The sequence below is a fragment of the Oculina patagonica genome, chromosome 13 (assembly GCF_052425735.1).
Source record: "Oculina patagonica isolate OP01 chromosome 13, crgOcupat, whole genome shotgun sequence".
Taxonomy (NCBI): Eukaryota; Metazoa; Cnidaria; class Anthozoa; order Scleractinia; family Oculinidae; genus Oculina; species Oculina patagonica.
The window spans coordinates 1,033,957-1,061,370 of NC_135770.1; the positions used below are offsets into that span (position 1 = coordinate 1,033,957).

The following is a 27,414-nucleotide window of genomic DNA, read 5'->3' on the forward strand; positions in this document are numbered from 1 at the left end:
GAAGTAGAGCACTTATCACGTTTTTGAGGCTTTAGTAAGTAAGGAAGTAAGGAACTTTATTTTACCAGGGAAGCGCATTCAGCAACGAGGCTGGTATCCATAGTGGCACTGGGAGTTGATTCATTTGTATTAAGTCGCACCCACCCAAAAACACATAGTTTAACTTCTTCATGTCCTCTCTAAATTTTTTCGCCACCTAGATTCTTAGAAGGAATCGCCATGTCGTATCGGTGATTTTAACGACTTGAATATCTTAGGGTTCAGGCATGCAGACATAAAGGCAGGGAAGGCAACTACTTTCTCAATTGGTCTTCAACCTCTCGCGGTTCGTTTAACGTCCTCCAGGCACGCAATCAACAGTCTTCGCTTTGCAGGTATGAACTGTTGCGCATAGCCTCAAGAAAACACTTACAGCTATTGAAAATCAACCCCTCCGGAATAGCCTTATGTGGTACGTGAATCGAAATTAAGTTCAGGGAGTTTTTGGCAGAAGCAAAATTTATTGGCTTACTCTTACGTACATTGCTCCAAAAACGAATCGCTGATCTCTCCAACCATTCAAAACGGCTAATGACATTCATTACAACTGTCTACATTTGGCTACTTCCATAATATAACAGAATTCGTTTAACTTACATTTTTTTCAAACATTAAACAGGATTTTAATTGCACTTGCAGAAGAAAAATGATAAGAGTGAACTTCTTAATTTTAGGCATGAGTATCAACGAAAACCCACGACTCCGGTGGAAGTCGTCGTTTTAGGTAGTGGGATAATTGGTGCAGCAGTTGACGGTGTGGTTGTATCTGGTACTGCAGTTGATGGCGTTGTTGTATCTGGTGCAGCAGTTGATGGTGTGGTTGTATCTGGTGCAGCAGTTGATTGTGTGGTTGTATCTGGTACAGCAGGTGATGGTGTGGTTGTATCTGGTACAGCAGGTGATGGTGTGGTTGTATCTGGTACAGCAGTTGGTGGTGTGGTCGTATTTGGTACAGCAGTTGATGCTGTGGTTGTATCTGGTACAGCAGGTGATGGTGTGGTTGTATCTGGTGCAGCAGTTGATGGTGTTGTTGTATCTGGTGCAGCAGTTGTGGTTGTATCTGGTACAGCAGTTGATGGTGTGGTTGTATCTGGTGCAGCAGTTGATGGTGTTGTTGTATCTGGTAGAGCAGTTGATGGTGTACTTGTAACTGGTGCAGCAGTTGATGGTGTTGTTGTATCTGGTGCAGCAGTTGATGGTGTGGTTGTATCTGGTGCAGCAGTTGATGGTGTGGTTGTAACTGGTGCAGCAGTTGATGGTGTTGTTGTATCTGGTGCAGCAGTTGATGGTGTGGCTGTATCTGGTACAGCAGTTGATGGTGTGGTTGTATCTGGTGCAGCAGTTGATTGTGTGGTTGTATCTGGTGCAGCAGTTGATGGTGTGGTTGTATCTGGTACAGCAGATGATGGAGTGGTTGTATCTGGTACAGCAGGTGATGGTGTGGTTGTATCTGGTACAGCAGTTGATGGTGTGGTTGTATCTGGTACAGCAGATGATGGAGTGGTTGTATCTGGTACAGCAGGTGATGGTGTAGTTGTATCTGGTACAGCAGTTGATGGCGTGGTTGTATCTGGTACAGCAGTTGATGGAGTGGTTGTATCTGGTGCAGCAGTTGATGCTGTGGTTGTATCTGGTACAGCAGGTGATGGAGTGGTTGTATCTGGTGCAGCAGTTGATGCTGTGGTTGTATCTGGTACAGCAGGTGATGGAGTGGTTGTATCTGGTGCAGCAGTTGATGCTGTGGTTGTATCTGGTACAGCAGGTGATGGTGTGGTTGTATCTGGTGCAGCAGTTGATGGAGTGGTTGTATCTGGTGCCGCAGTTGATGGTGTTGTTGTATCTGGTGTAGCAGTTGATGGTGTGGTTGTATCTGGTACAGCAGTTGATGGTGTGGTTGTATTTGGTACAGCAGTTGATGCTGTGGTTGTATCTGGTACAGCAGGTGATGGTGTGGTTGTATCTGGTACAGCAGTTGATGGTGTGGTTGTATTTGGTACAGCAGTTGATGCTGTGGTTGTATCTGGTACAGCAGGTGATGGTGTGGTTGTATCTGGTGCAGCAGTTGATGGTGTTGTTGTATCTGGTGCAGCAGTTGTGGTTGTATCTGGTACAGCAGTTGATGGTGTGGTTGTATCTGGTGCAGCAGTTGATGGTGTTGTTGTATCTGGTACAACAGTTGATGGTGTAGTTGTAACTGGTGCAGCAGTTGATGGTGTTGTTGTATCTGGTGCAGCAGTTGATGGTGTGGCTGTATCTGGTACAGCAGTTGATGGTGTGGTTGTATCTGGTGCAGCAGTTGATGGTGTGGTTGTAACTGGTGCAGCAGTTGATGGTGTTGTTGTATCTGGTGCAGCAGTTGATGGTATGGCTGTATCTGGTACAGCAGTTGATGGTGTGGTTGTATCTGGTGCAGCAGTTGATTGTGTGGTTGTATCTGGTGCAGCAGTTGATGGTGTAGTTGTATCTTGTACAGCAGTTGATGGTGTGGTTGTATCTGGCGCAACAGTTGATGGTGTGGTTGTATCTGGTGCAGCAGTTGATGGTGTTGTTGTATCTGGTACAGCAGTTGATGGTGTGGTTGTATCTGGTGCAGCAGTTGATGGTGTTGTTGTATCTGGTACAACAGTTGATGGTGTAGTTGTAACTGGTGCAGCAGTTGATGGTGTTGTTGTATCTGGTGCAGCAGTTGATGGTGTGGCTGTATCTGGTACAGCAGTTGATGGTGTGGTTGTATCTGGTGCAGCAGTTGATGGTGTGGTTGTAACTGGTGCAGCAGTTGATGGTGTTGTTGTATCTGGTGCAGCAGTTGATGGTGTGGCTGTATCTGGTACAGCAGTTGATGGTGTGGTTGTATCTGGTGCAGCAGTTGATTGTGTGGTTGTATCTGGTGCAGCAGTTGATGGTGTGGTTGTATCTTGTACAGCAGTTGATGGTGTGGTTGTATCTGGCGCAACAGTTGATGGTGTGGTTGTATCTGGTGCAGCAGTTGATGGTGTTGTTGTATCTGGTACAGCAGTTGATGGTGTAGTTGTAACTGGTGCAGCAGTTGATGGTGTGGTTGTATCTGGCGCAGCAGTTGATGGTGTTGCGTTGGTTTTTGTGGTAGTCTCCACGGTTGTTTCTGCCGTTGTTTGAGTTATTCCAGATGGTGTGGTACCTGTTAAAGCAATGTTTGTTGGAGAAATTAGGTTGGCAATCAAAGTAGGTAAATTTGGATTGAGAGATATGTTTTCGCTTTTAAATAAACACTGAGTTTTGGACTATCAGATTCTGTGAAAGTTATTAAAATTGTTCTTAAAGAAAACATTTGTCGAAGGCTTGCGAATATTTTCTGAGACGAGTCGAATAATTTCAAGTATTTTGTTCACGATTTTCCATGGTTTTCAAATGCAGTACTCAAATCTCAGAAAAAACCCGGAACAAACTGCGGGACGTGTTCCCACGGCATTTCTCATACTTTCAAATAGAAAATGTTTTCTATTTTTTAAACATGTTAATGTAGCACTTCCAGTTTAGTGCGCGACTTGCGTTACAGCACAAAAATTTTTCATTGTACGCAAAAAAGGCTTTCACAATTGCAAAATAAAGTCAGTTCTACAAAACACAAAAGATTGCCAACCCACCAAATTAAAATTTCGCAAAAAAAATTTTTCTGCCACACGGTATAATCATTTCTTAAAACTCAAAGTGACTGCTATAAAATTTCTTTCTCGCAAGCCTTGTCTCAGAGTAGAATTTTTACATGTTGCAAGGACTTAATTCGTGAATTTTCTCAGTAACAAAAACGAGCGAAGTGGACCCTTCAGGGAACAAAAGCGGTTTCCATGACATCCATCAGTGCTGCTTGTATTGCTCAACTGTAGTCTTAGACATCTTAGTTGGCAATCGACGGCTTATCTCGCAGTTTGCGATTCAGGACAAAATATTTCCACCTTTTTGAAAACGGCTCTAAAGTGTTGTTCTATTGAGGATTGCCGTTCTAGATAGGTTGGATTGAATGAATGTATTTGTGCTCAATGAAGAAAGGCCGATTTTGATTGGTTTGGTCCATCAACTTCTTCAAACGGCATTAAATTTAACATGGATAAAGCAATTCATTTTGTTGCGTTTCCCAATAGAATACTTTTTAGCTTTTCTAGTCTTTTGAGTTTAAATAGACGATCAGTATTCAGCAGTCTTGTCAACCATATCAAACGGAAATTGTTTTATTTCTCCGTAAATGCAACACGGTGAAAAGTGTTATATTAGACCAAACGAGAACGAGCTCAGAGCTCAGGCCAACACGGATGGAAAACTGTTTTATTGGAACAGATATCAAATCTTCACCAACTCAGCCAAACCTGTTACCTTTTAAAACAGTTCAGCATCAGCATTATATACAATTGAAGGTTTTCGTGTTTTTGAAGTGAAAAGCATTCCGACATGATGATTACGGCTTCAGATCGCGTTTGGAATAGCACATAACAGATTGCAACCTTTTTGAGGCTGATGTTATTTTAAAGTGACAATATTTGTTGTCTCAATAAACGTCTCATTCATGATTAAATCACAAGTGGTGGTACTGAAACGAGCAATATATAATTTTTTCGAGACATTTTTTTCAAAGGTTTATTTTTGGAAGCACTAGCCTGGTATACGAGTGAGCGTATTGGACAAGTGAATCTAGAAAACAATTAATAACAAACTCTAAGCAAATAGTTTGAACAAAACACCTATTTGTTCTTAGTAACCATGATTCTCAACCGCGATCAACATATCTAAGTGTTCGTCACAATACCAGTACATTGTGAAGGTTGCTATGTTGATGTTACAATAAATTCTCAAAACGAAAATTAAAAAAGGAATGAAATCAGTACATACAGAATAACTTATATTTATTATTTATCGATTTTCCTAATGCAACTTATTCCAGAACATGAGCTGCGTCAAAATCACTTTGAAAAGCTTCTAAAAAGAAAGAAAGCGTTATAAATATCTCAATCGGATATAATCCGCGGCGCTTAATACACGATAATCAAATTTAGGGACTGCGTAAAAACTTTGGAATGTTTGGAACACTTAAAACAAGCCCCGTAAATGAAATGCCTAAACACCATAGAGGAACGTTTAGTAATTTTGTGGGATGTTTTTTCGGAGTGAGATTTGTTTTTTGTATCATCTTAAGTGACAAGTAGACGAGATAAAACTGAACTGGCTCAGGTGAACCTCAAAACGTAGAAAATTTTTAACAACTTACCTATTGGAGCCAAGGATGTTGGAAGGGGCAGGGACAGGAGTAAAACGGTGACCATGAGTAATGCATTAGAATGCAACAGGGGCTTTTTTAACACCCCACAAATAATATGACATCCACTCATCGCACAAATCGTGTGAAGTCCTCTAGACCTCTTGCAAGGAGCAGAAAGTGGCTATGAACGAAAGTTGGACGCTCAGCTTCCTTTAGTAAACTATTTTTTATGTTATTGGACTTTTATCAAGGTCACCTTTGCGTGTAACATCCAGGCCACGTGTTCAACAGTTTGTTTGTTTCGATGGCAACTGGGTATGTTGTTCCCGAACTGTATCAGTTACGGCGACATAAGAATATTGTTATTCGAAAACAATTCTACAATCATATTAATTCTGCTTAGTTTTATATCACGATAAATGGGAAATTAATTTTACGCCGTCTTCTTTTCTGAAAAAACGATTCGCTCATATCAATCTAGTTTAAACAACAAGAGTTACACATTTCACATCAAATTCCTTTAAGATTTCTAAGGCTATTTACGGATGGTGTACTCGTGAGACAACTTTCCTTCGCACTCTATGGTTTCTCATACACATGCCCAACCCCAGATAGCCATGCGTCCATGAAATTTTAACTGCCGGTCTATCCCTGATTTTTTTACAAAATATAACACAAATCCAGTATCACTTTTGAATCTTCCTCTTTCTTATACTTCAAATGAAAGCCTAAGTGTCTTAGGGGTTTCTTTCGTGCTTTACATGCATTTTCTCTTATTCTTTCTGATGATTAAATACGGTATGTTGCAAGGATGCCATGACATTTCCCACTGATATTTAGTGCTATAACCAAAAGAAGGCGGTCCAAACATTTTATTACCGTTAATATTAGAGTATATATAACAAGGTATTTGGGTTCAAAAATATCCAAAAAATAAACACTTCAGAAATCGAGAGTTAATATACAATTTAGACATGCAAGATACACGAGGCGAGATTTTTTCTGGGGAAATGATTTTCAACCAATTCACTTGCTATTTATGATGGTTTGAACTGCCAAAAATGATTTAAATAGTACATTGGTAAAAATTAATGACATTCGTGTTATATATATAGTAAATAAGAAACCACGTGCATTTTCTTTCAGAGAACAGACGGCTAATGACGTCAGCAGGTGGCGTGACTTGTTCACGTGCTCTACATCCAGAGTCCCAGATAATCCCGGATGTTATTCAAGGAAATGTTTTGAATAGTTACTCTGTCATCAAAACAGTATTTTTTCACATTTCCATGTCAACTGGAAAACATCTCAAAGCGTTAGAAGTGAATTTTAAAATCAGTTCAGCAAAGCTTAAATCAGAACATCCACCATATATTTGTCAGTTTGACGTACGGTAAAGTATAATCCATGAACAGAAGAGGCTAACTGCATGGTTGATTGACGTCTGCAAATTTATTCATCCAACATTAACCACGGTCGCCATGCATTCGGTGTGTTTGTTAAATTAACTTCACTACCTTAAACAGGATTTGTGTCGCTTAATTTAAAAAGAAAAGCGCTTGCATAAGAGACGTGTTTCAATGTAAGGTCTCCATACAGTATCTCTCTGCTATGGAGCTGACATCTTTCTTACTGCTATGATATTGGAACCCTTTACCACTTTACGAATGCCCAAATACTTCTATGAGACGCGCCGTGCAGGGAATCATGGTACTTATATTCAACAAAAACATGTCCTTGACTTGGCAACGCTGAATATAACTACCATGATTCCCTGCAAGCCTGTCTCATCAAGGAAATAGCCCTTATGCATGTTTACGTCAACCTGGCTAGTTTCACCATCAAGCCTCGCTTTCAAAGTGCAAATTTGGAAATATTATCGTGAACGAATTCCCTAAGCAGCAAAGATAAAAAGAATACCCACGTGGAAACTACATGTAGGTGGCCAAAGGATGCAAATAATTTGCGTAAACGAGGCTTGGTGGTGAACTTTGAGCTTATGACGTTATCATGCATAAGATTGGTAGCCGCCATCTTTAAATTTAAGCGCCAGAGAACACTCTGAGGAGGCTGATGTATTTTTACAGGGGACAGATTTCCCCGACACATGCAAGTCCATCACGGGTTGTCGGACTCAATTCAACTTAAAAATTCAATTTAATTTATATTTCATTGTTGACATAGTTTATTTCTTGTTTCACAGCGCGTTCAAATACTGCTATAATTTGACAACTGTCGCAAGCCTCGCACTGAGTAAATAGTTTAATGGGCGAGACACTGACAGAAAACAACATATGCAAGTTTCCATTTCCCCTTATCTTTTGTAAACTTGGCTTGGTGTATTTTACGAGTACCCTACTCACGTGATGTATTTCATCCAATCAAAACAACATGCTGGGGCTATAAGCCATACTTTTTCTTAAATTAAGGATTTACTATTGTTACTGATTTGTAACAATTTCGCTTCCCTTGGAAAATTTTACGCATTTCAATACTAATTAAACAATCTCTGTAGACAATAGTCGTTGAATAATGCTGTGTTAAATGACCAATATAAACCGACAGAGATCCAGGTAGTCTCTCTGATTGGTTGTTACCTGTGAGCGAAAATTCAAATCCAAGCAACAACCAAAGACACTTCACGGATCTCTGGAGAGCTACGTCATCAGAATGGAATCTAAATCAGGCGTGCAAAGACAGACCGCTGTTTATGCTGGCTTGTGTGACCTTTATTTCATCGGGTTATTGCCGGATTAATTAGCATGGAAGCATGAATGAGGTAAAGAGTAAAAGAAAAGACCCTCTAAAATGATACAATTTCGTTTATTTTAAGCAAATCTGCTTGAGTATTCACAGCATGATTTGTTTATCACTAATCCCAAATATTACTGTTGTACAGTGATGTTAATGTGTGTAATCTTCCCTGATGCTATACGTCAAAGAATAACAATGATGATGATGATGAGGACGACTATGATGATGATGATGCAACTTTGCTATAAGCTTTCTTTTATATTATTTAAATCAACATATTCTAACCATGCATGCAAAACAGTGAGTTTTACATGTATTTCTCCGAGACCCTTATTGTTCTGCAAGGCTTTGCTTCAATGTTCCCCAGGGCAACGCCGCAGGGGAACATTGAGGGACTTTTGTCACATGTTAATTATCAAAATATGTCAAATACCTCTGCGAGTATTAATGTTCCAAGCCAGTTAACCAATCAAAGGCCAACAAGAACCTTGTACATGTGTAAAAAAAAGTTGTTGGTTCAGTCAGCTACAGTGGAACCCTGATTCAACAAACACTTGATTACTCAAACCTCCTGATAACTCAAAACAGAAAGATTTTTCCCTTCCCCAGCGGGGGAAGTGATGGCACAGTGGTGAGAGCGCTCACCTCCCACGGATGTGGCCCAGGTTCGTTTCCGGCCCCGTGCCTAATATGTGGGGTGAGTTTGTGGATGGTTCTCGCCTTGCTCTGATGGGTTTTTCTCCAGGTTCTCCGGTTTTTCTCCCTCCTAAAGAACCACCCAGGAAAACCAGCATTCTGAATTCTAATTCTATCTGGATAGAAGACCCGCACAAAAACCAGCTAGAGCTAACGTGGCTTCTTCTCGAAATATAGCAATTTATTTTTATTAATTTATTTATTTTCCCCTTTTTTAAACAAGAAAGAAATCAGGATTCCACTGTAAATATTGATAATTAAATACAGTAACAACCCACAAGCAACAAACTGCAGATTGAGAACTTCCAGGCTGAAATTTGGCCAAATTAGCACCATACTTAGAAGCACCTTATAGAGATGTCAACCATTTTTGCCTGTTGCTGAAAATCAGGGGTTCTTATACTTATGTGAGTTTTACTGTACTACAAACAAGTTTACATTAGGTTTGACACTATGGACTTTATTGTCTTGTTTAACAAGACACCACAAATTCTCTTGATGAACTGCACTCTAACTTCAGCCTTAAGGCCCCAACATCCACATACAAATTCCCCTTGACTTTTCTTATAGTATTAGTTGGGATAATTTGTAACAAGATCAAAGCAATTTCCCTTTGGTGATCTCATCACCTCTTCTCTTTATTAAGTATTGATATTGTAAGGAGAAATTTGATGTTGGCCAAGTGAAAAACCCAGCCCAAAGAACAACAGTCATAATGTACTGTTGTGTCAGTCATTGCTAACATATTTTATAAATAACATTATATACATCTTGATGAGAGACTAATTTAAAAAATTGCAAGATACTAGTTACTAAATTGATCATCACCTACTGCATTGATTTACAGCATTTAACAATATTAATAATCATTAAGTATGTGTTAAACCTTAAACATTGTTTAGAGAACATACTAAGATTTTCTACTTCACCTTTTCAAGGAAGGAAACCCTCATGTTCTTTTCATCATCACCCTGGCTTACAAGTGCTTTTGTTGTGATTACTTTATACAGGAACATCTACATGACTTGCATTTTGCAGTTTTCAGTGATATGTGAACTCTGAAATTCAATCCTCCACCAACGCTTTACACTTTTTGCTGTAATCAATCATCTTAGTGGACCTCTCAGGAAACAAAAGTTCACTTCAACCAGGTCAAAATGCCACATCCGTCAGTTGTAATTGGTAATTCATTTTGTTTGTTTCTGTTTCTCATGGTTCGTTGGTTGTCGCCATAACTATGATTGACAGCAGCGAAAAATGCCATTGTTAGTTCGATTTTGAATTTCAGACTTGGAATATCACTGAAAACCGCAATAAGATCCTTCAAGTGTCTTTTTAGTCTTCAATGTTATTTTCTTGGTATACCATCAAGCTCTTGGCTGAAGGCCTTGGTATGGAACAGAAGATCCACTGCTCTTCTTGAAGCAGAAGAAGCCTTTGGATCGACAAAGCAGAGTACCAAGCAAGCCAATACTGATAGCGATGAGGAGCATCGGCCACAGAATGCAGTGCAGTATCTTTACCTCATCATCCTTTACACTAGATCTGTTTTTGAATGCCTCGTCAGGGGTTTTAGGATTGTAGTAGCATGTGTATTCATCACCACTTTGGCCAAATTCATTCTTAAAGTTGTTCACATCCTCTTCATTCAACCACTCAGTTGAATCACAGGGCTGAATACTGCACTGCAAGACCAAAACAAAAAATTCCAAGTCATCAAAAGAGTTCTTAAGCTCAAATTTAAAAATAAGTAAATGAAAAAAAAATGCTCATATGGTGTAACATCCTTGCAAAGCAAACAAACAAACAAACAAACAAATGACTGAACGAATGACCAAACGAATGAAAAGGAAGGACAGACAGACGTGCCAATGACTCAACAGACCGACCGGATGTACATGGAGCACTTAGAGCTAGCCTTTAAGAAAAATAGACAGAGCAGAGCATCATTCAGGGGATATCAGAGTGCACGGACATGATTACTCCCTGAATTGTACAACATGAGGACCAGCTATCAAGAAGTCTGCTAGAATCTCTTTTCGTGAAAAAAAAAAAAAAAAACTCAGACCTGTGGTATTTTCCTGAGTTTTACATAGGGAAGCAGCAAGAAAGAATCCATTTAAATTTGTGCACTAATTGACATGCAAACGTTTAATGTACATGTAGGTTTCTGGCTGTATTTTATGAAGATTTCATCAAAGATCGTTGTGCATGGCATACAGGCATATGAACATTGTGTCATAACTGGCATCTAGTTGGGTTTGAACGATGGGCAAACCTTAGAACAGACTTAAAACTTGGCATATCTTTCCCCTGGAATAGACCTCTTTAGCTACAACTGTACATATGTAAATTGCCCATTGTAGAGCATGTGATGCTCTCCAGAGAATTGTTTCTTTGTCTTTCTGGAAATTATCATTTATTTCCATGTGAATTTGTTTGAATTTGAAAGAAATAATTCTCAAGGGTATTATCACATGGTCTACACCCGGCGTATCTAATAGAACAAAATCGAATCAAAATTCAGTTGAACCCAATTGAACACCAATTGTTTGATTAGGTTCGCTAATCGAACAAGAATAAAATCTATTTTGCTGTGAGTATGATTATTGAACCAATCATAGGAAACTTAAACTTAATCCATTTGATTTTTTTTGTAATCCATTTCTTGATAAGTAAATTGTACAGGAGTAATCATAACCAATCTTTACTGAATGGAATAAATAGAAAAACATTCAAACATCAAACTGAATGTCAATGTTGGGTTATAATATTTCGTAGTAGAGAAGAAGAGCCAACCTTGATAGTATAGTATTGCTGATAGTATTAAAGTGTCTATCCAGCCTACAGGTTTTTTTGTGGTTTTCGTATCTCTATTATGCATAAACAAGTTTTCTAAAATAAATTTTTGGATTCCGCCACTTTTTCGCTGCAAAATCGAGCTTTAAAGTTCCCGTTTTGGCCACGCCCAAAGAAGTTGTCCGGGAGTCAAGACCAGGAAGAGTCTGGGTTCCAGACCGGCTGTGACGTCAGATCAGGAACCGCGAAATCTTGCCGCCATTTGAAGTCAGCATTTCTTCTGTAATAGCGAGGAGATACTGGCGGTAGAAATATACCAGATAGATGCATCGTTGTGGTATGCTTGAATACTCCAAACGAAGAAAAGGGTATTGCGCTGCATTTTGGGGTGATATGAGAACAGAAGCAAAGGCTAGAAGGAAAAAGAAGATGGACTTCGTCAAGTAAAAACGTGCAAAGTGGAATCCGAGTGCCTCGTCTGCCGTCTGTGCTTGCTACTTTGCTCCCAGGGATATTACAAGAAGACATTCCTTTGAAAATCTTCAATGCCAACGGTCGCTGATCTAAAATGATAATTGGCATTGTTCCTGTGCCAAGATTTCACCGGAATACTTAACTTTGTCCAGTCGAAGTCGTCATCGGGTATTCATTACTCTGTTCTCGAACGACAAGACACGCGTCTCGCTAGACGCCTAAAAAACTACAAGTAAACGTCGCCAACTTCCCAAGAGATTTTTATTGCCTATTGTCAACCATGGTGTAGAAATAATAAGCGAGCAAGCGTCGCCAAGCAAAGATAACATGTAGCTGAAGCGACGTTCGATTTGTCGACCAGTCAAGGTAAAGCGAATTATTTCTCCCTCGAATATCGCTTGAATTTCTATTTCTGTTTCTTGTAAGTCTTGTTCATAAAGTCTTATTAAAATGTGATCTTTATAATCGAAGTCATTGCGCTCGTACGTAGCTTTTCAGGGTTTTAACTCCCATACATGTAAAGTTATAATTTTATGGATCGGTCTCTGCAAGCGCTATTGTTTGTTTAAAGTGCGTACAATGAAAAGTTTATCAAAGTTTTTCTAAGTTATAAAAGTTAAAAAATCGATAGGTTAGGACTGTTTGTTAATCGTTTTTGAGACAATCAGTCGCACTTATCATAAGCGCGCATTGTTGGCATTTCTAAACGCGCGAAAAGTCGCTTGTATTTTTATTAGGCTGTAACAAGAAGGACTAATAAAAGTAATAAACATGTTTATTAATATTAATCTTTTGCGTATCAACTAAGGGCACATTTATTTGCAACATACGCTAATCTACTGACGCGACAAGTGTCAATTCAAAACAAACAAGCATACCACTTTCAAGTCAATGCGTTGTGTGAGTGTCAAGGGCAATTTTCGGGAATGATAGTGCTTACAGTCTATTCGTTATATTGTTTTCATTTTCGTTTCACATCTGTAATGAAAATTAAAAGGTATACAGCCTGAGAATGCAGATCGATTTCCGTCCGTCGTTGTAGGTTTCGCGACGCGTGAAGTTTCCATTCAAAGCTTTCTGGAGTGAATTTGCGTACAAAATGCAAATTTAACGCGCGGAGTGAGTGTTTGGAAGAAGTATCTATATACCAGTATGTGTCTAATTCCACGACTCTGTTAAGATGGTTTTGTAATTTTCGTTCCCTCTCTTCAATAAGTTGCTTCTCTTGATTATATTCTTCTATCCATGCATCGTCCGCTAGAGGTTCTTGAGAGTAAGCGCGTTCTTCTTTGTTACTCTTATCTTCTACTGCAGTGCAAGCGAACGATTCGAGTTCTCCGGAGTCAATCTCTTCGTTCGAATTACATGAACTGCTAGTCACGTCTTCTTCAGATAAGAAATCGCTGTCTTGTGAGTATTCCATCCAAACTCGAAGAATTCTTGGGAAAAACAAACCTTATGTTTTGGCTGTCAAGCAAATAAACAAATGCAAACGCTTCGAGCGGTTCCTGATATGACGTCACTCATCACCAATCCTCAATCACGCGGTCAACTTCTTTGGGCGTGGCCGAAGCGGGAACTTTAAAGCTTGATTTTGCAGCGAAAAAGTGGCGGAATCCAAAAATTTCTTTTAGAATACTTGTTTATGCATTAAAGAGATACGAAAACCACAAAAAACCTGTAGGCTGGATAGACACTTTAAACTAATGTTTAATACTATCAATAAACAAGCTCCGGAGTACTTACAAGACCTATTTAAACCATTCAGCACAGAATATAACCTTAGAGACAAGGCAAATAAGTTAGCTCTACCTAAGCCCCGTACTGATTTTTTAAAACGAAGTTTCTGTTACAGTGGGGCAAAGTTGTGGAATAGTCTTCCCCACGATGTCAGAGCTGCTAGTTCCTTTAGCCAATTTAAAAGACTTATCAATTGCCTGATGTCTCCCTCGTGCTCCCACACGGCAAACATGTAAATCAGTTTTTTTGTGTGTGTTTTAATCTCTGTAACTGATGTTTTAACCGTGTATAAATAAAGTATATGTACGTATGTATGTATGTATGTATGTTTAAAATGTAAAAATACATGAATGTAAAATAAAATGTCAAAATATCCTTACAACAGGTCTTACCTTATTTTTAGTAGCATAAACATCTTTGTACAGATAAGCTGTGTTTGTCTCGCCGTTGGCGTCATAGGAAACTTGTATGTGAAGACAGGGGTAATGAGATGAGCAATACCGACCACAGTCGCAACTCATCTCATCTCCCGTCATGTCACTGGAGAGGACTGTACACCTTGCAGACTTTAGCTGGGTGTCATTCAAGGAAGGATGGACAATCAAAACACCAAGCACAATGAGTAATACCAGGCCCATGAGGAACAACATGAATCCAAGCCTTGCAAGTCGGTATGTGCAACTTCGTCGGCCGACGACAGGCCTTCTCACAACAGCCGTCGCAATTCCTTGTCGGATCGCTGCCTCTTGCCTTCGACGGACTTCTTCTTGGCTAAGAACACCAGGTTGCGAAGGAGTTGTGGTGGGATTATACGTATAATATCCACCTTGTTGTTGAACTGGCGGATAAGACTGGACGGGCGCAGAGGGGACAGGCGGCTGTTGATTTCCTCCAGGGTAAGAAAATGGCGGATACCCTACATTCGTTCCCTGAGGGGCCCACACATTCTGTTGTTGTACTGTAGCATTTTGAATCGCTGCTGGGTTTTCCACTCGAAATTGCGGCACTTCAGAATATGGTGGTGGTCGCTCGACCGCAGATTCATCTACATTTCCCCCAGTTTCGTTCTGCACTTTCGGAAAGTTCTTTCCATCCATGTTGTCGTCCATATTTTCTTCCCCAAACTACGCAATTCGTTCCCAGAGGGTAAAGCGGGCTCTGTGGATTTCGTCACCCGAGCCCACGCACTAATCTTTTGGACAGCACCTTTATTTTCCAATCAGGCAGCTAGGTAGGTCATGTATGCCATAATATTGTGTATTTTGATTCAGTACTAATTTCCAGGAGTTTTGGCCGTTGTTGATAAACCCTATTCACTTTTTTTTTTGTTTCATTTGCTTTTTCGGGCAGAAATTAAACTGGAAATTGCCTTACATCTACCGCACTTTGCAAATGAGTTTTCACAGGTAATTAAGTTAACCAAACCCGGAGGCTGTTAGATTTTTTTCATAAAACAAAAGATCTTACGTACTGCGGGCTGAAAACAATATATCCTCGGAGACCCAGGGGCAGTTAGTGGGGGGCGACGGGCAGCTTATCGGGACGATGGGATTTTCGGGCGAAAGTTTATTGTTGTAAACTTTCGCCCAAAAATCCCGTCTTCCCGATAAGCTGCCCGTCGCCCCCCGCTAACTGCCCCTGGGCCTCCGAGGATGAAAACAATGTAAGCTCTGTGTATGTTTTTTATCCCAGCTACTCCACTTAGCAGATCAGAGTACAGACGTCTAGCTAAATGATGAATGAACAGGTTATTTTAGCCCTTCAGGCCCATTACCGCGCTGCAACTGTATTGGATTCATGTCACAGCGTTTTTACAGACAAGCAGGTTTTTTTTCCAGTGTTACCACAAACACCTGCTCTGCTAGCCAATTGAAAGGTAGCAACACCACATGACGCAAGTCAGATTTTTTTTTCGTATTGCCCGGGAAAAGGGGAGTCTAAAAATAACCGTCTGTGAAAACGCTGTGACATTGACATAGTATGGGAATTCCACGCTCTGGATAATGGGCTCCTGAGCCTTCTTAGTTCCCAAGCCGCGCACAATGTTAGGCACGCTGTCGTTTCAAAAGTCTGCCTTTCACTAAAGGAAGATGGGCTATATCCATTACAAATAAAGACCAGGCCGGGTTGTTCAAAGCACGATTAAGCTAATCCAGGATTAGTGTGAAAATTGATTTCCTTTTTTATTTTTTTATTGAGTTTTTTTTTTATTTTTCTTTTCCTCGTTTTTAATCCCCTATTCTAAAACTCCAAAAATAAAAAAAAAAAAAAAAAATTTTTTAAAAAAAAAATTAACCCCCAAAAAAAATTTTTATCCCGGGTTAGTTTTAACCGCTCCAAACATTTGGTACATAAAAACGTTCAAAATGTGAACAAATCAAAACTCTCTACTAGAAATCAATTCTTTACCTTTACTGTTGTTTAAAATTAAGTACCCTAATGTATGTTACAATTCTCTCTTCAATTTTTTGTTTCTATTTTAAGTTACAGCAATTACATTCACGCGTGCTAGTTTCGTCACAAGTATTCCCCCCCCCCCCTCAGTTTTGCGCTTTTTTACAGGACTGATGATCTGCTCATGCTTCGTGTCAAGTTGTTTGCGTCTATAAAACCACGTGACCTAAACAAACGGAGGTTCATGGGAACGTGATTGGGAAATGCTTTTCATGTTTCAAGATGCGCTGTTCACGTCTAGCTCCTCTACGATAAAACTCTATAATCGTAGCACGCCCCAAAGCGTAAAACTTTGAAATAGAAAGTGGTTTAACAAAATTTTCGTTTAAAGGAAGAAATCTCTATGCTGTTTAATTTTCTTGAGTTAACCACCACCATCTTGGATTATGAAGCGAGGAAAGGGTAATACAAGGTTACATTCTTCCTTTGGTGTGGGAGGGGTGAGAAGGGATGATGAACATCAGTCTTCTAAAAATCAAGGCCGTGTTGTTGGATGAAAAAGGTTGCTCTACGTTCGAAATTAATAGATAGTCTAGGAGTGAAGCCATGTTCGCAGAACGGAATGAGGTCGCTAAGGAGAAAGTCTTCACCACTGCACACTCAAGATTTTCACTTTCTGACGAGAATGCCTTTTTCGTATAGTAACGTGACCACATCAATCTGTAGAAATAAAAAAACAAAGGGTAAATAAACAGTGGAAACTTACACTGTTCAAAAACAGTCAACCACATCTAATAAACCAATGAGAAAGTGAAGGAAAAAGTATTGACGCAAAATACTTTACTTTGTAAGTGGTGTCTTCGTGGGGTAGGTCTTTCACTTTGATGTACTCCGGGAAACTTCTCAAGATGCTCTCCACTACCGGGCCAGCCTGAAAATTAAAACAGAACAGATAGAACGTTACAATGTTTAAAAATACCGTAATATTGATTCTTTTGTTCACTGATACAGAGAAAAACAAATATATACAAATACATTGTACATGTAGTTTCTATTGGATAAAGAGAAGGAATTGTTGAAGGTAATACTATTATTCATTTATCTATTTATCTACGTAATAAGGTTTTATCCTAGAATTTAAGCTGTAAACATTTTTGACTCTATGTAACTGAAGATATACATATTAAATGTATGATATCCTGTGTCTGGCCCAGTGAAATTTTTACATACAATCCTAAAAGCTTCACTTGACATTAGTTTCTAAAGATATATTCTAAAGATATACTTTCATATACATAGTGTCTCCAAATAGTTTTTATAGCTAAATACTAGCGACATTAGCAGGCACTATCAAATTCCTTGACTTCAATCGGTCGAAGAGGTAAGCTGCCTTCTCGTCTTTAAGAAATGACGATCCGGCGTTTTTCGGCGGTGTTGCTGCTTAGCAACTCAATGTATCCTAGCTGTCGTGACAACTTTCATAATGCTCGTGCTATTTCTGGTTGGTTGGTAAGAATCAGAAAACTGTTCGGGATGACAGCGGTCAAACGCACAACGAGTGTGTTTTCCCGCCAAAAGTGTGAACGCCAAAAACAAATATGTCTCAATTAATGGAATCCTCTACGTTGGGGACATTAAGGATATAAGTCCAACGTTTTAAGCTTGGCACGCTAGAATACGTACAGAGACTTTCTAATTGTTATCCTAACATTTTTGTAGAACTTTTTGCACCTGTTTTAAACTCTTAAAAAAATCTTTAGACAATAAAAATCGGAGATGGCGTTGGGTTTTTCCGTTTTGACTGCTGCATGTGCATTGTTGACCGCTCAAATAAAGAGAAGGGATTCGGGAAAAAGAAAAAAAAAGGAAAAAGAAAAATAGCGTCAAGAGACTGTAAATAAGCATGCCAACAACCTTACCTCTAAACCGAATTCCAATCTGTCCAGCTCTTTCTCGTGATAGACTCGTGAATTTTCCAACGTGTGATAAACGGTAACTACTTCACCTTCCACCACGAGCCTATAATACAATTAAAATCCCTGTAGACAGGTTCCATACAAGTAGGCCAGAGAGTAAACTAAAGCCTTTTCTTATAGTCTAGTGCCTCAACAAGCCATAGCATGGAGCGACTAGGAGTATTGCTACTCCCCCCTGGATAGGACGCTAGTCCATTTCAGGTTACTCCCCAACATTTTGTCAGGTTAGAGGGCAGTGTCACCGTGATTTAGTGCTACTTGAAAAGGTGTTGGTATTAATTGGAACTCGACTTAGAGCGGTTTTCACTTGAGTGTCAAAAGTAAATTGGGTTTGCTTTGGTTTTGCATTACTACGCTCAGTGATTGGCTTAAAAATCTCGCGCCACTTTCTCAGCCAATCAGAACTAAAACCAAAACCAATCGTGACCCGCTCGCGCACGTTTTCTCGCGCTTCGTGCCGGCTACATGTATTTGCTTTGAGTTTTGATTGGTTCACTGGATTGTCTGTGCCCTTTGTGATTGGCCGGAGAAATTACTTTGGTTTTGGTTTTACGACACTCAATTGAAAACTGCTCTATTGTGGCTTGGCCTTACTAAAACGACTCTAAAACGTAATGTACTCGTCAAGAAAATTGTCAAAAAGTGTTGTGGTTATGGATGGGTAGGAAGAAAGTAGCCTAAAACTTGAAAAAGACGGGTCGACGCTTTCAAGTTTGACAGTGTTTCTTGGAAGAAAAAACAAAAAAAAACCCATTGATTACGGTTTATTCACATCTTGGAGAATGAATTTATGGCTTTCCTATATTTAGATGGCCTCCTTAGGTTATTTTGTTGAACAGTGAGTGTACCCGCACAGTTCTAGCATAGTTCACACAAAATTCTTAGAAGACCTCTCGTAACCCTGTCCCTCTAAACCCCTGGCTGGAGAGAGACAATGTGAGAGTAATGTGTCTTGCCTTAGTGGAGAGGTACTGCGTATTTGAGTTACTGTACAGGAGACCATGTTTATGTTTACAGAAAGATGTTAGAGCTTTCTTACCTCGCTACTCCCTTACGAATCAGTCGAATTTCCGTGTCCTCACCAATAGTCACCTTGCCTGAGATTTTGCCATCTTTCCATGACGAATTGTCTCCAAAAATACTCTGCTTTGCTTCTCCTACAACAAAATACCGGTAAAAAATCTCTCTCGCACTTATTCAAGCAAAGCATTTTCAATAAACTTGTTTTTGAAATGAAGCATTTCGAAACGTGTATTACTCAACAAATGAAAGTTTTGACTGAAATTTAGCCATTTTCCAGCTTTTTAGAACTTAGTGATATGAAAGTCGTCAATTTATCTGAAAACAATTACTGTTACAGTCAGAGGGGGACAAATTCTATCCTCAGCAAATATTTGTTGAAATACTGTGATCACCCCCTCCCCCCCCCCCCCACCCCAATTTGTATCATCCAATAATAAAATTAATTCATAGCGCAAGCAGTCTAGAGAACTCCGGAAATTGACACAACATCATGATGTCACAAAGGTATATGAACATCATGTTCGCTAGCAACTTCAGTCACCAAAAATTCGCGGGCTCATACAATTCAGTTTCTGTCGTTTTTATCCCCCACTAATAAAGCCACTTACAAGAGACTCCTACAGCCTACTAAAGAGAGCCATAAATACCAGGCCGCTTTTATTATGCACAGGACCCTCCAGAACCCAAATTCAATCCCTTGACTCAACACTGCAAGTGCAAACAAACTGTTGTTATTATTATATCAACTGAGTCAGCTTACCTTCTGTTAGTACTGGAGGTAAGCAGTCATGAAGAACTCCAACAGCTAACTGCACGCAATAAAAAAGAAAATTAAATACACGCTGCACTAAACTAACCAAGATCTATTTGAGATAAAAACCGCCAAGAAAAAAAACAACATATTAAGGTATTGTTCAATCCAAAAATTGCAGAAAAAAGTAGCTTTCTCTGGGTTAATAAAGTCCGGGCCATCAGCCATTTCTGAAAATTGAATTACCCCACAGATTTTAAAATCAAGGTTTTGGTTAATTGAAGTTGTAAAGAAGTGAGAAACAAATGAAACGTTGCACAGAAAGATGCATCATTTGCAATAAATTTAGTAAGTCATTCTACCTGGTCAGCAGCTGCATCAACAGGAGCATGTGACACTAACTTCATCATCAGTTTTTCCACCTTCTTCAGGAAGTCCGACCTCTCCTTAGTGTTCTAACAAAAATAGCACTCAAGTCAGCATCGCCAATGCATACATTGTACATGTATTGAAAAAAAATAGGGGGGGGGGGGTCATTCAGAAGGTAATCTCATTTAGGCTTATCACAGAAGTTTTAATTCAGATTAATAATAGTCTAAGAAATGGGAGTAAAACTAAGCAGAGTACAATAAAGTGATCTACATGTACTGTATATGTACATACAACAATGCCAAGTTGCTTTTTTGATACAGGGGGATTATTCCTGACAGGTGCTAAGGTACCTACAGTAAACTACAAACCACTGGTAATGAATTAAAATCAACTCTTGAAACTAACAAAACAAATCATTTTAAAGTCAAAAATTAACTTAACTTTGGTACTCTGAGCACTGATATTATTGGTAGAGGGGGGCAAGAAGTAAAGGAAGCTGATCAGAATAGCAGTGATTATTTTAAAGGGATCAGGTTGTTTTTTAGTACAATGATAGCACCATACCACTTCTGAATTTGCCACACCCATGAAGTCCAGATAATTGAGTGGCAAGCCCTGACGGAATTCACGATCCTCCTCAAATGCAATCTGCAGTGCCCCAGGAATTAGCTGCAACAAAGTCACATTTATGTCACAAGTCACAATGTTATCCAACTTACAATTATTAAGGGATCATCTTAAAATTATACCACTTTCAATAGCTCAAAAGACAGCTGGAATTATTTTCAGCAGCCATTGCTTTTTTTACTCCACAGAGTTCCAGAAACCTCCAGTATTGGCAAGGTATTAATTTTTATTGGCTTCTGTATGTAACTATATATAAGAATATCTTGTGAAAGTCTGCTCTTGAACTAAAATAAATAAATTAAAAGTTATTTTATAAGATGATCATCACCTTTTCCATAAAATCTGTCCATGAGTTCTTTTGATACGTGGACAACGTGATGTGAAGAGAGTGGGTGTCACTTGGTGTGTCTGCCTAAAAGAAACAAAAATGAAAAATGTTAATTTGAGTACAACAGTTAATTGGTGTTATCATAGTTACACACTGTTAGGCGTTACTATGTTCGAAGCATTAGGTTCTTGCTGCTACGATGCAGTCAGTAGCTTGCTAGCATACATGTAGTTGTAACATAAAGAAGTCAGCCATGCCTTTGTTTTTGTTTACATATGAGAGTTTCTGAATTATATTTTATGCAGAGCGTGTCTAAATGAAAGAGATCACTGTGAAACTGTTAAATGTTTTTAAACACACTTCTACTAACACAACTTACTACAATGCAATAAGATTTCACCTCACCATACAATTTTAATAATTTTGATGGCATTGAAAATGGCTGAGGCTGACCATAGGTTCCTTTAATTCGATTATTATTATTATAGACTGTGCATGGTCTCTTTCTTATCTTAGAAAGTGAAAAAAAGGTCTTATTTCAGTGATCATTTACATGTAGTTCATGACTGACCTGATGTATTGTTCCTCTTGGAAAGTAAAGTACATCTCCAGCTGCAAGCTCTGTATCAAGAATAGGATCACCAATTTCTTCTTGGCTGAAATTATCTGACAATGGAGGAAAGAACCCTGTTATGACCATACATGTAGTTATTATTATAATTTTATGGTAAAAATAAAATTATGTACACTTCAAGTTGGCATTGTCCTCTTGGATGTTAGAGTCACATTTGCTTTTTATATAGATACCTTTTAACATACTTAAAGTGTACAAAAAGATCAGAGACAAGGACATACAGTCAACTCTCGCCTTGCGGACACCCCGCTATTGCGGACACTCGCTATTACGGACAAAATCCAGATCCCCGGCGAAAGAGGTTTGACTGGAAATGACTCCCACTATTACGGACTCTCGCTATAACGGACACTAAACGATGCCCCTGGCGTGTCCGCTTTAATGAGAGTTGACTGTAGTTAGTAATATATTTTCTATTTTCCCAGATCTGCAAAATAATATTTTTGTTTCTCCCCCGAATATTGCAAAGAATGTCTTAACACCACTCTCAAGTTCTAACTAAAATGCTTCTTATTGGTCACATCAGCTGAACAGACAATTGAGATTCACATACCACTAGAATACCTGGGTAAGGATTCTGCATCATTCCTGCAACATGAAAGAAGAACATCATAATATTATCATGATAGTAGATTTTTATGTCATTCTCTGCGAGTTTAAGCACTGTTAAGGTATGGTTTAGTTGAAATAACAAAACAGATGGAAGAAGATGGAGAGCATCCTCATACACTATCTCCCAATTTTCAATCTTGATCAACATCTTAAAATTGCCTTTAACAATTTATATTCAAAAAGAAACATTCACTAAAATGAAAGAAAAGAAACATCAAAACATTGTTAACTAAGCTTTTGAACAACTGGGCCTATCAATTTTTGTTGACATTACAGGGCAACAAAAAGCAAATCTGTACCTTGGATTATAAAGTCTCCAGTGTTTCCGGCCTTCCAGTTGCACAACAAAGGCTTCAATGTCGTCGTAATGCGGCGCAAAGCCTTGCGAACCAGGAGGAGTCAGGTAGCTAAAATAAAAACAGACAATTGGATTCATCTGCAGTCTTAAAATGTTTCCATTCTTGGGGATTTCTAGATGGACTATACTGTACCTCCCCAAACACCATTATACCAAAAATAATTCCACATTAAATTTTGTTTGTTAATTTCGTTTGTTTGTTCAAAAATGGCCTGTATCTTTAAGCAAACATCAGCTATTCACTTGGCATGCATGCTTAATTTCAAAATATATTGTACTTACACATTGGCACCAACCAAGCATCCAAAGTACTCCTGTAACAGTGAAGTCAACTTCCACACTGAATGTGAAAAGGCTTGAGGATTCAGAAATCTCAGAGAACAGCCATTCTGCAGAGACAGCCATGAAATAATATACTTTAGGAACCATAATCACATTTACAGCAACATTAGGAACAACACTTGAGATTAAGAAGCTAGAGTAGGCAAGTCCCTGCGACTCCCTGTGATAAGTCCCTTCAAGAGTTTATACAAAGGGACTAGTCACAGGGACCTGTGCCCTTGTGTGTGTACCTTAATTTTGAGGGACAATTCACAGAAAGAATAATCAGTAGTTCACAGAAAGCTTGGGCTGCTTGGCCCAGCACTTGCTTTGACAGGAATAGTCACAAAGACCTGTCCCTTTGTGTGTGCAGTAGTGTCCTTGCCTTAATGGAAACCTTCACTCTTATGACAAGTTGAAAATGAATTACTTGGAATAATGTCTAAATTCCAAGGGACTGAAAAAACATTTTTTTCGGTAATTTCTTGACATTCTCTGTCTTTGCTATTCTTTGAAAGCACAATTTTTTGATTTTCTCAGCCTTGTCAGGCATGTTCCGCCATCTTGGATTCAAGATGGCGGAACATGCCTGACAGGGCTGAGATTTCAGCGAAATTTATAGCAGTAAACAAAGATATTTTTAATATTTTAACTCCAAAATCGTGCGTTCAAAAAATATCAAAGACAGAGAATGTCAAGAAATTACCGAAGTTTACCTAATTCTTTTATCGCTTCGACAAAAGAACTTTCTGAAGCATGAAACAACATTCAATAGTAAGTAAAAAAGAAAAAAAGAACCGCTTTTAAATTTCCTGTGCACCGCCATTTTGGATTTTATGACGAGCTACTATTGTTTGGATCTTTTGTGTGAAACTATATATTGAGCAACCATTACACATCAGAAAATCCAAAATGGTGGTGCACAGGGAATTTAAAAGCCACATTTTCCCCAGTTTTCTATTATGACTTATATATATTTCTCCCTTGTCCTGTAAAATTTAAATATAGGCATTATTTCAAACAATTCAAAGTCACCTTGTCACCCAGGGGGGTACTCCAGGATCCAAGTGACGAGGATGTGCGAAGGATTTTTTTGGGGTCGAAAGTTTCGATTCCGGGATTTTTTTGGGTAGGAGAATTTGGCAGGTATTTTTTTGGGTGACTTGATTTAAATAGGGGATTTTTTTGGGTATTAAAATCAAACTAAAGTGCCTTGGCGCGGCCTTGGCAATTTAGGGGTAATTTGACTAGGGATTTTTTTGGGCGTTTTTTTTGGTCCAGGGATTTTTTTGGGTAACGTCGGGAGACTTAGGGATTTTTTTGGGTCCTGAGTTTTGCCTCCATTCGATCATCCCCGTCACTTTGATCCCGGAGTACCCCCCCCCCCTGGGCCTTGTCATAAGAGTGCATGTGGATGTTCCCTTTATTATGAATTAAACATGTATGTTGCATTTAATTTTTTTTTTTATTTATTTTTTTTTTTTTTTTATTTTTTTTTTTTTTTTTTTTTTTTTTTTTTTTTTTTTTTATTTTTAAAATATATAACCCCCCCCCCCCCCCTCTCATCTCCCCCCCCCCCCCCCCCCCCCCCCCCCCCCCCCTCTCTTTTTCTTTTTCCTCTCTCTCTTTTTTTTTTTTTTTTTTTTTTTTTTTTTTTCTTTCTTTTTTTTTTTTTTTTCCCCCCCCTTCCCCCTCCCCCACGAATGGGAATTTTTTTTTTTATATATTAACCAACCCCCACCCACCCCATTAATTAAATAAAAAAAAAAAAAAAAAAAAAAAAAAAAAAAAAAAAAAAAAAAAAAAAAAAAAAAAAAAAAAAAAAAAAAAAACATGTACAAATACAAGAGCATGGGTTTTATGCATGTTACATGTACAAAGAAACCTTTTTCTTTTTTGGGGCGGTGATACCACTTATGTCACACAGGCCTACAAAGTTTACTTATAATTACACACCTCATAGTAATCCCACACAACTGGAGCATGAGCCCTGCCTGTCGGGTTATGCGTCTCTCTCTTTCCATCTCTGTATGACGTCACATCCAAGTTGACTGAGAAATAAACTCTGTGCTAAAACAAACAACAAAATTCAAAACAAGTATGACTCAGGGAAAAATTTAACCACGACATATCTACTTATGACAGATTTGTTGAAAGGGGGGGGGGGGGAATTTTAATGATGGTTTAATTTAAACATTGTCTTGGCCCAAGGTAATTGGTGAAATAAATTGCAATCTTATCACCGGGTTCCTGAAAGCAGACATTAATACATGTAGTCTCAAACGGACAAACATAGAAATTGAAGATAAAATGGAAAGATACCTTTCTGAGAATGTCATCCAGCTCTTTGGTGCTGAACCAGCCATCATTGTAGGTCAGGTGATGTCGCTTTATTAACAAAGGCTTTTGTTCCCATAAATCACTACCAAAGTGAAGCATTTTTAAACTATTATGGCAAAGTCTTAACAAGAGTAGTGGCAATACACGTATAGCTTCTGGAGCTTTTTCTGGTTTCCCTATCAGGAAGCAACTAGTTAACCAACCCTCCAAGTTAAGACCATTTTGTCGCCATGGCGACAACTGAAGCGGCGACAAATTTGAACAATTGGGAGGAAAGAGAAAGCATCAGCATGGGACACCGGCGACCAAACTGAGAGGGGGCCAAGGCAAGGAAAAAAATAAACTTGGAGGGTTGTTAACGGACGGTATTTTAATTGCTACTCCTTTTAGATGAGATTCTAGTTCGCCCCAGGTTACCCCTGACATTTTCTCAGGTTTCCCTGACTGTTTGCCAGGTCTGGGTGGATAGAGGCACTTTGAAAAGCATGGCCAGTGCTTGAACCAGGAACATTTATTTTGATCCAGAGTCCAAGGTGCTAACCATTAGACCACCACATCTCCCACAGACATCTGTCATCACTTAAAGACACCATGCTGGTGACGTACATGTAGCTCTGCAGAGATCCTCAGTGTCTCTGATTGCTTGTTTCATGCCAAAAAATCAACACCAAGCATCAACAAAATCAGAAACAAAACATGGATCTCTATAGAGCGACATCGTCATATTTTATAATAATTATTCGGGTCAAATTACAGATGTTCTGCGAAAATTTTCTTGGAGCTGTTTCAGAGCCACCTTAAATTTTGCAGGTGGCTCTGAAACCGCACAGAGGACTTTTTTTAACTACAGTTGAATCCCGATAACTCGAACCCTCATAACTCAACCTCCCGCTCTCGAACCGTTCATCTCCTCCGGTCATTTCACTATTTACCCCCCGACTCCCGATACCGATCTCGTTCCCTGAAGGTTCGAGTTATCGGGATTCAACTTTTTGCAAAAAAATTATATCCTAAATGGTGATTTTTTGATAATAAAAATGGAGGTCACTGAACTCATTTTTTGAGTTTTTAGCACTTAAAGCTAACATTGACGGTGTTTTTAACAGGTAATACTGTTGCTATGGTTTCCAGTGACGTCAAGAAAATTACTACAATTTGTTTATTAACGATTGGCCATTTGTTTGATACCATTTTTGTGGCAGTAACTGATAAATATTTGTAGCACTGACCCACCAAAGTATAGGAGCTGGAAAGTGCTGGAAACTGTTGGCAGCCTCCTTAAGTTAAACTTCTCAAAGACGTTTTATACCTGAAAAATTTCCCGGCTTTCACTGGACTTATTAACCAAGAGAAAAGCTTATCAGCCTCTATCTCCTCTTGATCCAAGTTGTTGTTTACTGTCACTTCCCCCTGCTGGTCCGTTTCCTCGTTCCCAGTCTCGCTGTCTGTTTTGTCAGCGCCAGCCGCCTTCTCCACAGACAAGCTGTGTACTGCAAGATTACTTGAGGAGTTCTCAAGTTCGACGCGATCATAACTTCGGTATCCGTTCCTTTTCTTCTTGCGGCTGGACATACCCAGACTCTGTCTAAGCCTGTTAGCTTTGCTTAATAACTTTCCTTTTCCTTTGTGTTTGGGCTCTAGAATATCTGGAGTTTGTTCATCATGATCAAAAGTTCCATTCGTGTCCGCCATGTTCAAACTTTTAGTGCTGCTCAATTTGCTCGCCTTCTTAGAGCCGCGACTTGACGAATTTTCTTCGTGTGGCCTTTTCTTCGACCCAGACGGTTTAGTGACTATTTCTTCCTCCTTTCTGCGAAATTTCATCTTCCTTTTTTAGCTGCGATTGGTAAACCCCAAAGGCAGAACGTCGTCGAAAACTCGACTTCATTTCATCGAAAACCCGCGTGGAAATTGATTCTCCCGCGTAATGTACCAGCGGATATATCACA

General features: G+C 39.1%; 3 protein-coding genes across 3 annotated transcripts; all 3 read right to left on the minus strand.

Moving 5' to 3' along the window:
- Positions 1-30: 30 nt before the first annotated feature.
- LOC144635654 (uncharacterized) lies at positions 31-5,487 on the minus strand. The gene is made up of 2 exons (XM_078494736.1): positions 5,276-5,487; positions 31-3,196 (listed from the first exon to the last, which is right to left on the minus strand). Exons 1-2 carry the CDS (start codon positions 5,394-5,396, stop codon positions 723-725), a joined length of 2,595 nt encoding a protein of 864 aa, XP_078350862.1. The 5' UTR covers positions 5,397-5,487; the 3' UTR covers positions 31-722.
- A 2,780-nt stretch (positions 5,488-8,267) lies between these two features.
- LOC144634172 (calcium-activated potassium channel subunit beta-3-like) lies at positions 8,268-14,844 on the minus strand. The gene is made up of 2 exons (XM_078493064.1): positions 14,122-14,844; positions 8,268-10,401 (listed from the first exon to the last, which is right to left on the minus strand). The coding sequence occupies exons 1-2, from the start codon at positions 14,836-14,838 to the stop codon at positions 10,084-10,086; spliced, it is 1,035 nt and encodes a 344-aa protein (XP_078349190.1). The 5' UTR covers positions 14,839-14,844; the 3' UTR covers positions 8,268-10,083.
- Positions 14,845-16,133: 1,289 nt separating this feature from the next.
- LOC144634881 (ribosomal oxygenase 1-like) lies at positions 16,134-27,372 on the minus strand. Its single transcript, XM_078493926.1, is given in 16 exon segments — positions 16,134-16,843; positions 16,968-17,054; positions 18,043-18,142; positions 19,139-19,256; positions 19,883-19,931; positions 20,236-20,328; positions 20,810-20,914; positions 21,201-21,284; positions 21,772-21,866; positions 22,388-22,422; positions 22,746-22,853; positions 23,087-23,193; positions 25,082-25,195; positions 25,448-25,547; positions 26,775-27,274; positions 27,276-27,372. Coding segments are annotated over 16 exon segments (1,824 nt in total). The 5' UTR covers positions 27,354-27,372; the 3' UTR covers positions 16,134-16,792.
- Between the last annotated feature and the right edge of the window lie 42 nt (positions 27,373-27,414).

Bases quoted from the DNA above. Each gene is read 5' to 3' on its own strand.
- LOC144635654 (XM_078494736.1), bottom strand. From the start codon at position 5,396: ATGAGTGGATGTCATATTATTTGTGGGGTGTTAAAAAAGCCCCTGTTG. The intron at 3,197-5,275 runs GTAAGTTGTTAA...TTGCTTTAACAG, and splicing joins AACATCCTTGGCTCCAATAG to GTACCACACCATCTGGAATA.
- LOC144634172 (XM_078493064.1), bottom strand. From the start codon at position 14,838: ATGGACGACAACATGGATGGAAAGAACTTTCCGAAAGTGCAGAACGAA. The intron at 10,402-14,121 runs GTAAGACCTGTT...TTGGTCTTGCAG, and splicing joins TTTATGCTACTAAAAATAAG to TGCAGTATTCAGCCCTGTGA.